At 27.7% G+C, this 18,988-nt stretch overlaps 1 protein-coding gene across 1 annotated transcript; it reads left to right on the top strand.

Moving 5' to 3' along the window:
• The first annotated feature begins 5,391 nt into the window (after nt 1–5,391).
• On the top strand, nt 5,392–8,758 carry LOC130665052 (uncharacterized). The gene is made up of 2 exons (XM_057465304.1): nt 5,392–5,566; nt 6,179–8,758. The coding sequence occupies exon 2, from the start codon at nt 7,023–7,025 to the stop codon at nt 8,715–8,717; it is 1,695 nt and encodes a 564-aa protein (XP_057321287.1). The 5' UTR covers nt 5,392–5,566; nt 6,179–7,022; the 3' UTR covers nt 8,718–8,758.
• Nucleotides 8,759–18,988: the final 10,230 nt, after the last annotated feature.

Raw genomic sequence — 18,988 nt, 5'->3', positions numbered from 1 at the left:
ATAATAATAATAATAATAATAATAATAATAATAATAATAATAATAATAATAATAATAATAATAATAATAATAATAATAATAATAATAATAATAATAATAATAATAATAATAATAATAATAATAATAATAATAATAATAATAATAATAATAATAATAATAATAATAATAATAATAATAATAATAATAATAATAATAATAATAATAATAATAATAATAATAATAATAATAATAATAATAATAATAATAATAATAATAATAATAATAATAATAATAATAATAATAATAATAATAATAATAATAATAATAATAATAATAATAATAATAATAATAATAATAATAATAATAATAATAATAATAATAATAATAATAATAATAATAATAATAATAATAATAATAATAATAATAATAATAATAATAATAATAATAATAATAATAATAATAATAATAATAATAATAATAATAATAATAATAATAATAATAATAATAATAATAATAATAATAATAATAATAATAATAATAATAATAATAATAATAATAATAATAATAATAATAATAATAATAATAATAATAATAATAATAATAATAATAATAATAATAATAATAATAATAATAATAATAATAATAATAATAATAATAATAATAATAATAATAATAATAATAATAATAATAATAATAATAATAATAATAATAATAATAATAATAATAATAATAATAATAATAATAATAATAATAATAATAATAATAATAATAATAATAATAATAATAATAATAATAATAATAATAATAATAATAATAATAATAATAATAATAATAATAATAATAATAATAATAATAATAATAATAATAATAATAATAATAATAATAATAATAATAATAATAATAATAATAATAATAATAATAATAATAATAATAATAATAATAATAATAATAATAATAATAATAATAATAATAATAATAATAATAATTTTTATTATTATTATGATTAAGGGAAAGGATTCATTTCTCATCTTTTTCAATACTTTTCAATTCATTTTTTTAATCAGGGAAGTTATAGCCCATTTAAATATAGTGGAAACCTACAACATGCAAATCTTCTCAATAAGACAATTTATAGATAAATTGAGAAAAATATATTTTTTCGTTACTAAAAAATGAACAACTTGCCTTTATTTTATCGATTGATACTGAAATAAGTTGATAAAAATAAAATAAATATTGTGACTGAACTGCGGTTACGGCCACACTGGGGTAACTAGTTACCCCAGGCCGATAAAACGAACGCTCACAACGCCACTGTGCATTTCTTTGGCTTTCTATGCAGTGAAGTCACATCTCACACATGTCTGTCACCGGCAGATGGCGTTTATTGTATTTATTTGAAAGGTTTAAGACCTCTAATCCCACTTTTTTTAAGCCTGGGGTTACTAATCACCCCGTGTGGCCGTTAAGGGTTAAATAATAATTAGTAATTGCAAAAATAAAGTTGAATTCAATTAACTTGATATAATTAAAACAAACTACTTCTTAAATTTTGAGTAAATATTGATTCAAAAAATAAAAATTATTTCTTTTTAACTGATACAAAAAAATGAATCAATTTTTTTTTTTAATTAGCAATTAAAACCATCACAAGTAAAATCTTACGTCAGAGCGATTAAAAATAATTCTTGAATAAGGTAAAATATCATTGCTATCAGAATTTTCTTCATGATTCTATAAATGTCAGCTACAATTTGAGAAAATAAAATTTTTTATTATGCTGCAGACTTTTTCGAACAATTATTTACTTGATTTTACCCACGAATGTTTTTAGTTTAATATTTAAAATGAAATTTTAATTACACTGTACATTATAAACTATTAAAAAATTGGAGAATAATAAGTTATTAAATATTGAATGATTAAAATTTAAATTATTAAATATTTATTAATTAATTTTTATAAAAAAATTAGCAACTGTCTTTAAAAATTGAAGTTACCTTCATTTTTTAAAAAGGCAACTAATGATCCAACATTTGATGTCTTCTCAATGGTTTTTAAATTACTTGATTCACCAAAACAAATGTCGCTCTCAGCCAATACTGGTGATTCGAGAGTTAATTCTTCATCAGCTGATCTCAAACTACTAATCGTAGTATAAATAGTGTTGGTAACGGCCGATGTATCCCAAGGTCGAAATAGGGCACCATTTTGTTTTCCTCCTTCGGTTTCGCGCATAAAATCTGATGACAATGGCGTTGTTGAAGCATTACATATTTTACTATGTAAACTCCCTAATTCTAATAAGTTTGATGATATAAACTCAGGTTTTTGACTATATGCTGGATTCTGAGAGTTTGAAATATCGATGACTTCAGTAATTTGGTTTGTCCAATTGATACAATAATCATCACTCCAAAACGAAGATAAAAAATCACTACTTCGAGAAGCTTTATCATTATTCTGACCAATATACAAATTGGTTAAATCATTTGAATGAGGATATTGAATTTGATCCAAATTAATTTGCTCAGCAACTTGTCCTTTTTGCAGACCAGCTGCATATTTGGCTGCATCAATATCAACACTTGTACGAGTACTTTTTTCATCAGGCAATTTTCTCTGTGTTTGCTCAAAACATTTATGACTGTTTTGATCAGATTTTATATTTACACTTTTAGGTTTAAATTTATTTATTTTTTTCTTATTATTCTCAGACAACGACGGATTGTCAGTAGCAAAAATCGGTTTTTGATGATTGATTTCTTTTTCTAGGTTATTATTGCTTTTTTTCCGAATTCCTTGATTATTTTTTTAGATGTATCCATTGTCTTTTTTTGTTGTAGTACGGTTTCTGAAAAAATTTTAACAGTATCATCGCATATGTTTCCATTATTATCTAACCTTATTTTATCCAGTTCCTCAACAGTCGCTGTGATGGTGAGCTGGAGAGGACCAGTATTCAAGGGCACCTGTGATGTGAAATTGTGATAATTTGTTCTTAATCAATTTTTTTTTTCTTATCACTATGACTACTATGCTTAATGTTACTAAAATTACTTAAAAACTATTATAACTAGTATACTTAAAACTAGGCCTAAAAAAAGATTGTAATACTATGTTTAAACAACTAATTACTACTTTCCTATTACTATTTTTTATTACTATTCTGACTTAAGAACTATTTCTTATTTATATTTCTATTATTTCTTATGAATATGACTTATACTTTTTGTTTACAACTAAATTTTTGTATTACTCTTATATACTATTTGGGTTCATTTTTTATTATAAACATTATTATTTTCTTTCGGAAATGACGTATTATTTATTTATACTTGTATGGCTGTGTTTTTTTTAGTTTAAGTTGAATGAATATACCGAGATATAAAATTATATGGATGTACGGTATAAGTATGTGAATGCGCGGCCGAACGAAAATTATTCTAAGTCCTGAGCACCAAAGTCAAAGGAAATAGAATAAAAACGCTTATATAGATTTCAAATGAATCGTTTAAAAGATTCAAGAGATTGCAAGAATTATAAAATGAACTGAAATACAAGAAATATTAGTTGAAATTAAAATAAACTCTAATATTTCAATCGTTCATTCTTTCATTTTCTATCCGTCCGCCCGGATTACCGTCGCTCACACGGCTAAGTTCTCGGGACTCATTATTTACTTAACAGTTTAAACGAATTCTTTTCCTTAAAATTCAATTTTACCTTTGATAAAATTAATTTCTCTCGATTTCCTTTGACTTTGAAACTCGGGACTTAGAAAAATTTCACAAACAATATACTCTCGATATCAATAACAGAGGGCGATGGAATTTATTCCCGTCCACAGTTACAGCGGATAGATATAATGATAAAACCGCGCATTTAAGCCCGTAGAGGCAACTTAGTCTCCCGAGACGTTATCTAGAGGAAGGCCATTCCCTGGACAACACCTGGAACTTCGCCTACCCCACGTCCGACCGGATCAAGGTAAGCGAAATTTTTATTCTCGTGGAGATTTGGTGTCCCCGTACTAAGGCCTTCTGCTGAGGTACGGTAGGTAGAACTAGCCGCGTAGGTGGGGGTTAGACGGAGACCATCCGCTTACCCTCTGGGACGGGACTTCGTGTAGGGCCGACGGGGTAGTCGACCAGACTCCCCTGAAGCACCCGGGAGGGGTAGTACCGCGTTGTATACCGCGAACTTTTGAGTATGTGTGTGACCGTGTAAGCCGTGTAACCGTGTAAACCGTGTAACCGTGTAAACCGTGTAAGCCGTGTATACCGTGTAAGCCGTGTATAAATTGCTTAATTAGCAATAAACCGTGTAAATTGTTGAATAAACAACAAGCCGTGATTATATAATATTAAAACCGCGTTTAATTATCAATATTAATTATTGTAAGAGGTAGTAGAAAAGGGCTGGAAGCCATTGTAATTATTTAATAATAAATCCTAGTTTCTTATTCTGTCTAAATCTGTGTTTTCTTTCTTTTAAAAAGAGTTTCTTTTTTTTGTTAAGTAAAGTTTTGTTGATTGATTAATTAACACTGTCTATAAATTAAAAACCCCTTTTGAACCCTGGACTCCGGCGAGCTAAACCAAGCAAAAAGGGGTAGTTGGATAATTTATACAGTCAAATTTTAGTAATTAACAATTACTTCTTTTGTTGATCAAATCGACCTGAGTTTCTGGTAACATACGAAACTGACTTGACGTTTTTCTCTGACAGTAATCATATAATTAATTACTCTGTTATATATTTATAATAAAAACCCAATTATACCCGTTACATCGCTATAAAGTAAAAAAAAAAATTTATTCATTATTACTATTTCAACTTTCAAATTGTAGTGATTAGTTTTATTTTTTTATCTTACCAATCAAAGAAGCAGTACTTACCTCCAAATTCAATTATTTTTGCAAAATAAAATTTTTTACTTCCATCTTTTTCTTCCCATTTTAACTTTACGGGTTCATTTTTGACCCGTTTTGCTTTTGGTATTTTAGACAGCTCAGTAATTGTTTTCTGGCGATCGACAATCCACCAAATCAATACGTATTTATTATTATCAATTTTTTTCGTATATTTACGCGGCATTGTAATTAATAACTCAATATCCGTGTATTAATCAATCGCAATGTCGACATAAAGTCACAACGGTTACCAGATCAAGATGGCTACTACATGAAACCTCTCATTACCCTCTCTAGGGCATTCAGTATATATTGTAGGTCGTCAGCATCTTGGTCGGTAACATAACATATGAACTCTTTTAAAGCGCATGCGTCCTGATTTTCTTTACATATGATACATTACACTATCATGTTTACATGTGTAATAAAATAAGATTTGATGTAATACATTTTATTGGAGCGATTAAGCCAAAACATATTATACAATGGTAAAATGTAATTCAAGAAAAAGTCATCACGATTATTCAAAAAAACGGAAGCTTTATAATTTAAGAAATCTTGCCGTTAACAATGAACTAAGTGGCGATGACAGTGATGGTGGGTGTAACCAACTATTAGATGACCACATGGCCACCGTAGGCAGATTAAATGAGCAGTTGGATGATAACCAGGTAAAATATTTATATTTATTTTTGAATTTGTAATAAAATAATAGAAGCTTATGTATAGTCAAATTTCAACGCCAAACAAAGATTCGCATAAGAATCAATTTACCAAATAATAAATGGTACTGAAGTTAGCCGACGTCCAATAATTTTTTGATTTCTTTTTAAACGATAAATTATTAAAAAAAAAAATATTTGAAAAAATTGATGATACAGAAGTTAGCCGACGTCTAATAATTTTTGGATTTTTTTTTAGGCGGTATATTTACAAAAAAAAAAAATTTGAAAAAATTGCACCTGTAGTTTTTTAAATTTTCTACATGTGCATATTTTTCGTTTTTTTTTCTTCAAATTTAATTGTTTAAAAAAAAACCCCAAAAATTTTTAATTGTCTGCTAACTTCAGGGTCGTAAAAATTGCACCTATAGTTTATTAAATTTTCTAGATGTGCATATTTTTTGTTTTTTAAATTTAATTGTTGAAAAAAAATCCAAAAATTTTCAACTGTCTGCTAACTTCAGGATCATAATAATAATAAATTTAATGTAAACTGTACTTTTTTCTTTGTGAACTTTATATTTATAATTTAAGAAATAATAAAATTAATTTTTTTTGTAGGTTGAAGATGAAGAGAATATACAAAGAGATGGATGTATACATGAAAGACGAGAGGAATTAAATGAAGATCAAATTGATGAAGAGAATAGAAATGACGATAATGAGAACGATCTAGAAGATGATAGAGAAAATGCATCAGACGATGGTAGAGAGAGAGTGAACCAGAAGTTGGTCGTGAAAACGAATTAGAAGATGGTATAGAAAATGCATCAGAAGATGGCAGTGAGAGTGAACCAGAAGGTGGTCGTGAAAACGAACTAGAAGATGGTAGTGAAACTGAATCAGAACATGATAGTGATGAGGAAGATGTTCAAAATATAAGAAATTTTGGTTATGAGCAACTGTTGTATCCTGGTGCGCCATTAACTGTTACTCAAAGTATGACTTTAATATTGTCTTTACTTGTTCGGCATAATGTCACTCAAACTTGTTTCAGAATGTTAATAGCTTCAAAAACAGTCTACACAAGCTTCGTAAATTTTTTTCTCTTTCAAAAAAAGGCAAAGTAAACAAAACCAAGCATTTTTATTGCGTAAATTGTCAAAAAAATTTAAACAATGAAAATGACATATGTGAAAACTGTGACTCCAGAAAAAAATCCTATTTCATCCAAGTTCCTGTCAAAAATCAATTACAAGAACTATATAGAAGACCAGGATTCTACGAATGTTTGCAGGATCGTTTTCATGCTCGTTTAGGAGACAATAACCGTAACATTACTGATGTGTACAAAGGAAACTTATATCAGAAATTTATTGATAGCGGTTTTTTAGCTGACAGAAATAATATTTCTCTCACATGGTACACCGATGGCGTTCCAGTTTATAAGTCATCGAAAGTCAGCATGTGGCCAGTTTACCTAAGTATTAACGAATTACCTTTTGTAGAGCGAACAAAGCGAGAAAATTTATTGATAATTGGATTATGGTTTGGACAACAAAAACCAAATGCTAATAATTATTTTCATAAATTCTATCACCAATTAAAAAAATTATCTACTGGTATTAATATTACTTTAGCTAATGACCAAATTATAAAAATCAAAGCTGTATTACTAATAGGAACATGTGACCTTCCAGCGAAATGCCGATTTCTTAATTTTACGTATTACAATGGTACTTATGATTGTCCATCATGTTTATGGCCTGGAGAAACTTATCGCTTGACAGACGATGGAAGCTCCCATACTCATGTTTACCCATACACGCCTGATCCTGAGATGCGAACTTCAGGAGCATGTCTTATCTTTGCAGAAGTCGCTCTAAATAATGATTCTCCGCATATGGGTGTCAAAGGACCCTGTGCGTTGTCTAAATTAATGCCTAATTTTATTGCTGGAACTGCTATCGATCAAATGCATTGTATTTTTGGTGGTGTAGTGAAAAAACTATTATCATTGTGGATTGATGTTAGCAACAGAAATGAACCATACTCATTGGTTGACACATCAGAAATAATAAATAGTCGGTTAATTGCTATCAAACCTCCCAGCTTTGTTCACCGTATGCCTCGTACAATCGATGATCTCGTACATTGGAAAGCATCTGAGCTCAAAAATTGGTTTTTTTACTACTCGATATCAGTTATGACGGGAATTATGCAACCAGAGTACTTGGAACATTTTTCATTGTTAGTTGCTGGAATTTCAATTTTAAATTTCGATTCAATAACCGATGCTAATGTGAATATGACATCTAATCTTCTGAACAAATTTGTACGAGAATTCGAGCTCAAATATGGCTTAAAAAATTGTTCTATCAACATTCATCTGATTTTGCATTTGCCTCAAAGTGTACTTACACTTGGACCACTGTGGGCAAATGACTGTTTCGGATATGAAGATTTGAATGGACAATATTTGAATGCAATCAACGGAACTCGCCACATCGATTCACAAATAATAAGATCTCACAACCAACAGCTAAAACTTCACAGATTTTTTGATCAGTTACCCGAAGGAAAAATTAAAGATTTTTGTTTCAAACGGAAGCAAAATAGTAAAATTTGTGAGCAGTTGCAAGAAGGTTGTTATACTATTGGTACATATAAGACTTATGATGATAATTATGAAATTCCTAATTATGTTGAGCAAGCTGTAGAACATTTACTGCCTGCTCGAAAAATTGAGGGGTACTCACGCTTATTGAAAAATTCCAAGCTCTACGTTTCTGAACAATATACTCGAGCAATCCAAACTACATCATCATACATTTTATACAGAGATCATACAGGGTATCATTTAGGTTCAATTTTGTGTTTTATAAAATTTAATTATTGTCAATGTAGGAATCGTCATAATTGTCTGAATCATCGAGTGTCTGTTCATCAAGCTGTTATTCAATCACTTTCGAGTAAAAGAGTATTTAAGACCGAAGATGATCATAATGTACAGTACGAAATTTCTTACCTGTATAAATGCTTAAGGATGAACAACTTTGTATCAATATCTATTGATCAATTGATTTCTGTGTGCTTCGAAATTAAAATTGAAAACGATCTATATATTGCTATACCTGTAAATTCTAATAATAATGAATAAAGTTGATTTCGTGCAGTAAAATCATATGTACAGAATCATATCGAATTACAATTTTTTTATAGAAAGAAATGTCTAATGCTTTAGTTTTCATTTGGAAAATTACAAACCTTGTCTATCATAACTTTATAAGACTTGTTTGAGAGTTTTTTATTATTATTTTAATTATTATTAATAATTTTCTTATTTTTATTATTATTTTCTTACTATCATTGTTAGAATTAGTGATATTTTGATTATTGTTAGTATTATAACTTTAATTATTAAAATTTCAATAATAATTATCATAATTATTTTACTTTTATTCAATTATTATGTTATTATTGTTATAAATATTATGAGCATTAGGATTTTAATAATATTTATTATTAATATTTTTCTATTTTTCTTTTATTATTATTATTATTATTATTATTATTATTATTATTATTATTATTATTATTATTATTATTATTGCTATTATTATTATAATAATAACAATTATTATTTTTATTTTTATTATTATGATTATTATTATTATTTTTTTAATTTTATGATTATCATCGCTATTATTATTGCTATTTTTATTATTATAAGTATTACTTTTACTTGATTATTATTATTTTTTTACGTCTCGTTTCGTCGGAGAAAAGATGTTGGAAATTCAGAGCATGAGATACATATATACATATAAAAATAATAACAATAATAAATTTATGGCTAATTTTTACTATCAAAACAGCATTTTGTAGGTCTGGTTTGACCGTACTTTTAGTCTTTGTCATCTTGTATGGTCAAAACAGGCGTTTAAGGAAGCGGCAAATTAAACTTCAAAGGATTTGCATACTTTTACAACTAAAACGGAACTTAAATTTCGACTCGGGGTAGTACGTTCAAAATGCATTTTACTTATAAATTAATATTATACAATAAAAATGATTATATACATTGTATTTTATTTTCTAATCACCCGGGAAAAAAAAGTTATATATAATAAGATATAATCATATTTTATTCTGTATAATTTTATGTTATTATATATATGGGTCATTCCACCAAATAAAATTATTTTTACGGGGCGACCCTCGTCGATTTGGTTCAAACTTTGTGGAGTCGATCTATATATTAAAAAAAAAATTCTCTGAAAATTTGAGCTTTTTATTTGCAGCTGTTTCAAAGTTATGATTTTTTGGATTTTTTAAAAATTTTTGTTTTCAACTTTTTCATTAATTTTTTTGAAGGAAAATTTTTTTTTTTTTAAATGAGCACATAACAGTTTTTCGTAGGAAAAATTCTCAGCTTTCCAATAAAAATATCCATTTTTTATTTTATGTTACAGAAGACCTTTTAAAATTCGATTAAAGACAAAAAAACGATTTTTATGACTGTGCGGCGCTTGATACATCTATCTTGATATTTTTTTCTGAAAGCTGAGACTTTTTCCCAAAAAATATGTGATTTTCACGATGTGCATATTTTTTGTTTGAACAAAATTAAATAAAATATAAACTCTCTATGATTAAAAAACGTTAATTCTTATTTGTTTTGAGGATGTTGATACATTTTTAACACATATATATCTTAAGTTATCAAGAAGAGGTGAGATAGTGCACTGCTTGTGTTTCTTTCACCGTTTTTGACTCCAAGTATCGTACGTCTAAAACATTTATTTTCTATAAAAAGTCATCATTCCCTGATTAAACAAAACGATTCGAAACGATTTGTAATGTTAAATGCCCATAAAAAGGGTGATTCAAAAGTATTCAAAAGCATTAAAAAGTATTTAAAATTTTTTTTCCAATCGTTTTGAGTCGTTTCTTTTAATAAGGGTTGATTATAACAGTGAAATCAACGCTGGTAGAATTTTGAATATCCGGATGTATAAATTTTGTGGTGTGAGGATATGTTTTCAGGTATGTATCTGCAGTAAAGCTCTAAAAACAAAAATTATAAAACTATTTTTCATGATACCAGCATCAATGGTTCAAGTCTAGGAATCAGTAATTTGAACTTTGATTCTTGAGTTTTGTTCAATAGTGATTTCAAACTATTGATGTCATCTGCGTTAATGACAGTTCTGACTTTGTAATCAAGTTTTATAAAAATTTGTGTACATAATAAATAGTATTTATGGTTTCTGTTTAGTTATAAATTGCAAATCATAAGTTAGGCGTACACTAATGGTTGATCACACCATTGGTCTTAATATAACTTGATTCTAACTATCTGCTGACACTGATAATAATTTTCAATGCAGGTAATCATGAAAAAAATAGTGTGTAACACTAAATGAAACACGACTTCAGATTGCAATTACTGTCAGCTTTTGCCTACGGCTCGGGCAGCCTACTTTACTTTCGTCTGACATCGTTTTGTTTCATCTCTTGCCACACAATGAACTATTACAGTTTGTTAAAACTATAAAATTAATGACTTGCATTTAAATAATTATTGATTTTGTTCAAACAAAAAATATGCACATCGTGAAAATTACATATTTTGTGGGAAAAAATCTCAACTTTCAGAAAAAAATATCAAATTAGATGTATCAAGCGCCGCACAGTCATAAAAATCGTTTTTTTGTCTTTAATCGAATTTTAAAAGGTCTTCTGTAACATAAAATAAAAAATGGATATTCTTATTGGAAAGCTGAGAATTTTTCCTACGAAAAACTGTTATGTGCTCATTTTAAAAAAAAAAAATTTTCCTTCAAAAAAATTAATGAAAAAGTTGAAAACAAAAATTTTTAAAAAATCCAAAAAATCATAACTTTGAAACAGCTGCAAATAAAAGGCTCAAATTTTCAGAGAATTTTTTTTTTAATACATAGAACGACTCCACAAAGTTTGAACCAAATCGACGAGGGTCGCCCCGTAAAAATAATTTTATTTGGTGGAATGACCCATATATATATATATATATATATATATATATATATATATATATATATATATTTTATTCATAATTTAAACAGTTCCGCGGATACGTTTCTGCCTTCAAATGAAAAAGGATCCTTTTGTCTTTGATTATTGATATCTCAGCAAGTAATGGTCACACAGTAATTTCAAGGGCAGTTTAATAAACTTGAATAAATTCCCTACAAGCTCCATTTTCGATTTTTTCCAAAAAAAAATTTTTTTTTCATCCTTGATATCCATTTGAAAAACCCACAAAAAATGGCCATTTTCTGGTTTTTTAGTCAACTAATCGCTACTCTGCAAATATTGATAAAAAAAATAATGTTGCCAGGTAATTTTACAGCTTCATGTACTCCCAAGAACCCTGGAAATTTTCAGATTGATCCATTAAACCGTTTATCCGGACCGATTGCTCAAAGTTTTACAAAACAATTAAAGGAACAAGTTTTGTTCCTTAATGTGTGTAATCATTACCAAAATGAAAAAATTAATTTTTTTTTTTATTTTATTTCATTTTTGCGTTAGTTATTCAGTAAATGTAAGGTAAAGAGGAAAAAAAAAAAATTTTTTTCCGAAAAACGAAAAAAAAAATAACCCCCCGAATAAAACATGTAAAAAAATTCTTGTTTAGTCTCGTTTTTTGGAAATTTTTTTTTTTTCCTCTTTACCTTACATGTACTGAATAACTAACGCAAAAATGAAAGAAAATAAAAAAAATTGATTTTTTCATTTTGGTAATGATTACACATATTAAGGAACAAACCTTGTTCTTTTAATTGTTTTGTAAAACTTTGAGCAATCGGTCCGGACAAACGGTTCAATGGATCAATCTGAAAATTTCCAGGGTTTTTGGAAGTACATTAAGCTGTAAAATTACCTGGCAACATTATTTTTTTTATCAATATTTGCAGAGTAGCGATGAGTTGACTAAAAAACCAGAAAATGGCCATTTTTTGTGGGTTTTTCAAATGGATATCAAGGATGAAAAAAAAATTTTTTTTTGGAAAAAATCGAAAATGGAGCTTGTAGGGAATTTATTCAAGTTTATTAAACTGCCCTTGAAATTACTGTGTGACCATTACTTGCTGAGATATCAATAATCAAAGACAAAAGGATCCTTTTTCATTTGAAGACTGATATCTCAGCAGCAAATTGTTGTACAGAGAAACAAAAAAAGCAAATTGTAGCTGAATAAATTTCCTAAACGAGCCATGAATTCGTTTTTAGGTAGATTTTTTCAAAAATCTAGGTATTGCATTTGTCTTCATGGTCGATTTTTCAAGGAATTTTGTCACAACCTATCATAATTAGTTAAGAAGAGTTCGAAAATACCATTCGTTGAAAAATTTATATATGTATGTATGGGGCATTCCACGCCAAATCGACCACTTTTGACCCCGACCCCTTTCGATTTGGCTGAAAATTTTTTTTCTTTTTATACCCGATTAAAATCATTTTTCAGAAAATTTTCAAATTTTTTTACCCAACCCAAAAAAAGTTATGAGTTTTTCAAAAATAAGGCTTTTATTTTATCAAATAGCTATAACTTCTTCAAGAATTGACTAATCGGGACGTTTTTTTTTTTAAAATTTTTGTCATTGAATGTACTTTTGAAAAAAAAATACAAAAAAATTTGATGATGATAAACTCTATGAAATTTTTAGTTTTTTTGAAAAAAACCGTGATTTTCTTAAAGTACGTCATGTTTTATTTTTTTTTTTATTTTCTCAAAAAAAACTTCATTTAATGCTGCAATTTTTCCCGCCAATCCTAGAGTGGACCGACTATTCCTTCTATTTTTTTTTATCAATTGAAAAAAAAATTTTTGCTCAGTTGGGCTTATTTTGGAGGATTACCACTATCAATGAATTTTTTCGTCTCAATTCTTCAAAGCCGGATGTCATCTATAAATCCTCAAAAATTTCCAGACTGATGTTTAGCAAAATAAGCCCAACTGGGCAAAATTTTTTTTTTCAATTGATAAAAAAAAATAGAAGGAATAGTCGGCCCACTCTAGGATTGGCGGGAAAAATTGCAGCATTAAATGAAGTTTTTTTTGAGAAAATAAAAAAAAAAATAAAACATGACGTACTTTAAGAAAATCACGGTTTTTTTCAAAAAAACTGAAAATTTCATAGAGTTTATCATCATAAAATTTATTTGTATTTTTTTTTTAAAGTACATTCAATGACAAAAATTTTGAAAAAAAAAACGTCCTGATTAGTCAATTCTTGAAGAAGTTATAGCTATTTGATAAAATAAAAGCCTTATTTTTGAAAAACTCATAACTTTTTTTGGGTTGGGTAAAAAAATTTGAAAATTTTCTGAAAAATGATTTTAATCGGGTATAAAAGGAAAAAAAATTTTCAGCCAAATCGAAAGGGGTAGGGGTCAAAAGTGGTCGATTTGGCGTGGAATGCCCCGTATATATATATATATATATATATATATATATATATATATATATATATATATATATATATATATATATATATATATATATATATATATATATATATATATATATATATATATATATATATTCATATATAACCAAGTTTTGAGAACACGATTGCGCCTAGAATCCTTATCGGATCCTAATGAAATTTTTTACACTTATTCTATGGGCGATTACCACGGTTAAGTTCGAAGATGGGCTAAATCGTTCAATTAGTTTAGAAGATATGGCTGTTTCAAATTCCTACGATTCTTAAAAAAAAAAAAAAATTTTATCCACTTTCAAGTTCATATAACTTTAAAACTAAAACTCATAGATAATTTCCGTAAAAAGTATTTGAAAGCTTGTCTAATAAGCTTTAATTCATGACCGTAAACTTGATGTTTTGACCATTTCTTCAAATAATTTGATAGCCTTGAAAATTTTAATGGAATCAAAAAATGTTGAAAATATGGTTTTCATTTTACATAACTTATGCATTTCCCATTATAATATAATTTTGTCAGTTGTAATATAGTGTGAACAAAATAACCTGTAAATTTCACTGCTATTTTATATTTTAAAAGTATTTTTTTTATTATTTATGCTGTTTCAATCGTACCTGTACATCCTATAATTATAACTGATCTTGCCATCGTAATAGTAATTACAATTATGATCTCATACTAATTAAAATTTCTATACGTTGCTTACGTGAAGGTTAGTTTAGTACATTACCTATATAATGTTTTGTCAAATCAACTATCTGAAGTTCTCTATCAAAAATAGTCGTTGTCTTTTTTTACTCTCACTCTTAGAAAACGAGCCTAATTTCATATCATGACTATACACTAACATGTATCACAAGATAAGTATGTATCAAACTTTATGTATAGATTAATTGGAAAATTTACCTCCCATTTCGGCTGCCGAATGGCCTTTTTTTTTTTTAATTTTTCCCGGCCCCGTAGACCTAAAAAACAAAACCAAAAAATTTAGAAAAATTTTGTCTCGACCTTTGTCTTATGATTCCGCAAAAACCATGTCTCAAAAAAATATTTTGCTGGAAGATCTTTGAACTAGAGATTTCAAGCTTCAATTTGTTTTTTTTAATTTTTTCGATACGATCATTTTTCACAAAAATACAGCCTTCCAAAAATCACTAAAAAATTTATAAAATTTTCTTGTTCCTTTAATTTTTTGAATAAGTGTAATTAGACATTTATTTGTCTAGCATAGTGTAACATTCTGACTAAATGTTAATTGATATTATTTACTATTTAATTAATTAAGAATTAAATATTTCCCAGGTAGACATCATTGGAAAATCTATAGATTTCCTGTGATGTCACTGTTCGACTCTAATAGTTTTTAAATTTTGGTTGAAAGGTTTCAATTTAAATAATACAAAATTTAAAATGAATTTAAGTATATTCTTCAATAAAACATTAAATTTCAAGTCAGTCGGTCACCGGACAGAGGTCCGGGGCTTTAGATGTTCGTCGGCTGACTGCCTATTCTGTCTCCGCAGATCCAGTACAAAAAAATTACAAAATTATAAATCGTTCCACGTCACATCTCAGGTTACCCTAGAGAACGTCGTCGAGGCCCGGGTCTCATGCCTCGTCATGAGTTTAGACTACGGGCCACGACGGTGTTCGCGGAAATTGCTTATCTGCTTTAGTTACTCTGTTGAAGAATTTTTCTTCATCAGAATGACCAAAGTTTTATTATATATTGCCCAAAAAAAATTCGAAAATTTATATTTAAATATAATTGAAGCCAGAACGTAACAATAGAAATCTGCCACATAGAAATGTCCTGCATAGAGATATCCTACATAGAGATATCCTGCATAGAAATATCCTGCATAGAGATATCTTGCATAAAGATGTCCTGCAACAAAAATGTCCTATTCGCTCCGTGTGAAGTCATGGTAGGGGAAACCAAATCGACGCCAGCAGATAATTCCGGTACTATGGGAGGCTATTTTATTCTTCTGTCGTATTAAATACACTTGTTAATTTTTATTTATTATTTTTTTTTTAATTAAAAAAAATGAAATGAGCCATCTAAGTTGTTGTGTTGTAAACTGCAAACATTCGAGCAAAAAACATGATTGCAAATTTTATATATTTCCGGTTGCTTCATGGAAATTCAATCGAAGAAACAAATGGATAGCTGCGATAAGATGGGAAACGTAAGTACTACAGAGAAAAAAAGGTTTTCTTTGCGCAAGAAAAATTTTGCATTGTGAAAAAAAACAAAAATTTTCTTAAGACTAGAAAAAATTACTTGGCGTAAGACATTTTTTTTCGCTCAAAAAATATTTTTCTTGGCTCAAGAAAATTTTCCTCACCCTAAAAAAATTTTCGTTTTTAATTCATAATGCAAAATTTGTTAGGGCAAGTAAAAATTTTCTTGGAGCGAGTAAGAAATTTTTGAGCCGAGAAATCCTTTTTTTTGTGTAACATAACATAACTTTTTCAGTCATAAAAGTGACAGCGAAAATCCCTGATTTAAAAAAGCGATTTAAAACGATTCGAAATAAAAAATTTTAAATACTTTTTGATGCTTTTGAATGTCTTGAATACTTTTGATTCCCTCTTCTTATGGGAATTTGACATTGCAAATCTTTTTAAATCGCTTTTTTTAATCAGGGATTGCAGTAAGGAAATAATAATTTAAAAAAAAAAAAAATTATTCTTAAAAATGCATTTATAATTTTCATAAATAAATGCGTGTTGTTAGAGAACTATAACAGATAAATGTTAGGTTTGAAATTTATAAAAAAGCTTAACTCATACTGTATAAAAACGACTCGGAGGTCGAAAACTGTATCTGCAATAGTTTCAAAGTTACAGCAATTTGTTTGTTGACAAATTGAGTCAGTAACTTGGACTTTGTCATATTCCGAAATCCAGATGTTTTTTAAAAAATTGAAAAATTTTTATTTGCCATATTGCTGCAGGTTGCTGTTTTTGTAATTTTTTTATGTTCTAGAAAAAAATTAAAATAAAAAAAAAATTTGTCAAACGAACAAATGAATAAAATGTTGACAAAAAAAATTTTCTTTTTGCCGTTATATTTAGAAATGCAAATTATGATTTAAAAAAGGCCATTCGGCAGCCGAAATGGAAGGTAGATTTTCCAATTAATCTAAATAAAAAGTTTTATACATACATATCTTGTGATTCATGGTAGTATATAGTCATGATATGAAATTAGGCTCGTTTTCTAAGAGTAAGGATAAAAAAAGACAACGACAATTTTCGATGGAGAACTTCAGATAGTCGATTTGACAAAACATTATATTAGTAATGTACCAAACTAACCTTCACGCAAACAAAGTATAGGAAATTTAATTAGTATGATCATAATTGTAATCGCTATTACGATGGCAAGACCAGTTATAATTATAGGACGTACAGATACGATTGAAACATCATAAATAATAAACAAAATACTTTTAAATTATAAAATAGTTATGAAATTTACAGGTTATATTCTTCACAATAAAATACAACTGACGAAATTGGATTATAATGGGAAATGCTTAAGTTTTTTGATTTCATTAAAAATTTCAAGGCGATCAAATTATTGAAAGAAATGGTCAAAACCAGAAGCATGACGTCATAAATTAAAGCTTACTAAACAAGCTTTAAGAAACTTTTTACGGAAATTATCCATGAATGTTAGTTTTTAAGTTATATAAGCTTTAGCACTGATTAAAAACTGATATTTACGAAAAATCATGAAAATTTCAAACAGCTATAATTTTCGAACTATCCAAACGATTCAGCCCATCTTTGAACTTGATCAAGGTAATTGCCTATAGAATAAGTTTGGAAAATTTCATTAAGATCCGATAAGAACTGTGGATGCTATCGTAATGACAAGACCAGTGATAATCATAGGGATTAGAGGTACATTTGATACATCATCAATGATAAAAGTAATACTTTTAAAATATAATATAGCAGTGAAAACCATATTTTTACCATTTTTTGGATCTATTAAAATTTTCAAGGCTATCAAATTATCGGAAGCAATGGTCTAAATATAAAGTTTAAGGTCATACATTAAAGCTTATCAGTCAAGCTTTAAAATACTTTTTGCAAAAATTCTCTATGAATTTTAGTTTTTGATTTGTATGGACTTTAAAAGTGATTGAAAACTGATTTTTTTAAAAAATCGTTAAAATTTCAAACAGCCATAACTTCTAAACTCAACGACCGATTCAGCCCATCTTCGAACTTAACCGTGGTAATTACACATTAAATAAGTGTAGAAAATTTCATTAAGATCGGATAAGAACTGTAGACGCAATCGTGTCCTCAAAAGTCCGTTATATTACATAAACATATATATATATATATATTATATATATATATATTATATATATATATATTATATATATATATATATATTAGGGTGATTCAAAAAACAAACAAATTTTTTTTTTCTTCCAAACAGGTTCAAAAGTTCCGTTTAGATAAAAAAAAACGCCTGTGAAAATTAGAGCTCTTAATATTAATATTAACATTGTCCGCATTGCACTTTTCTATTTCCCATAAGAAAAACGGTTCCCTGCGTTTTGGGCCCAAGACAATTCATCCCCGACAATTCATCTCCACGACAATCCAACCTTTGATAATTCATCCCCGACAGTTTATCCCCGTGAGGACTGATCACCACGACAATGACTCCCAATAATATACAGTAGAAACTCTGTAAGTCGAACATCGATAAGTCGAAAACCTCCTAAACTCGAAGAAATGTTTCATCCCCTTCTCTCCAAGCCCCAAAACATCCGTTGCTCGAAATTTTTACCCTGTATAAGTTGAAATAATTAGTGAGTCTCTACAAGCTATTTCTGTACATTTTTACCCTCTATAACTCGAATACATACACTTGGAGCTTTTTATCTCAAATTTAAA

Source organism: Microplitis mediator, chromosome 3, assembly GCF_029852145.1.
Source record: "Microplitis mediator isolate UGA2020A chromosome 3, iyMicMedi2.1, whole genome shotgun sequence".
NCBI classification, from domain to species: domain Eukaryota; kingdom Metazoa; phylum Arthropoda; class Insecta; order Hymenoptera; family Braconidae; genus Microplitis; species Microplitis mediator.
The sequence above is the reverse complement of the archived record's forward strand: the minus strand, read 5'-3'. Positions and strand labels throughout refer to the sequence as shown.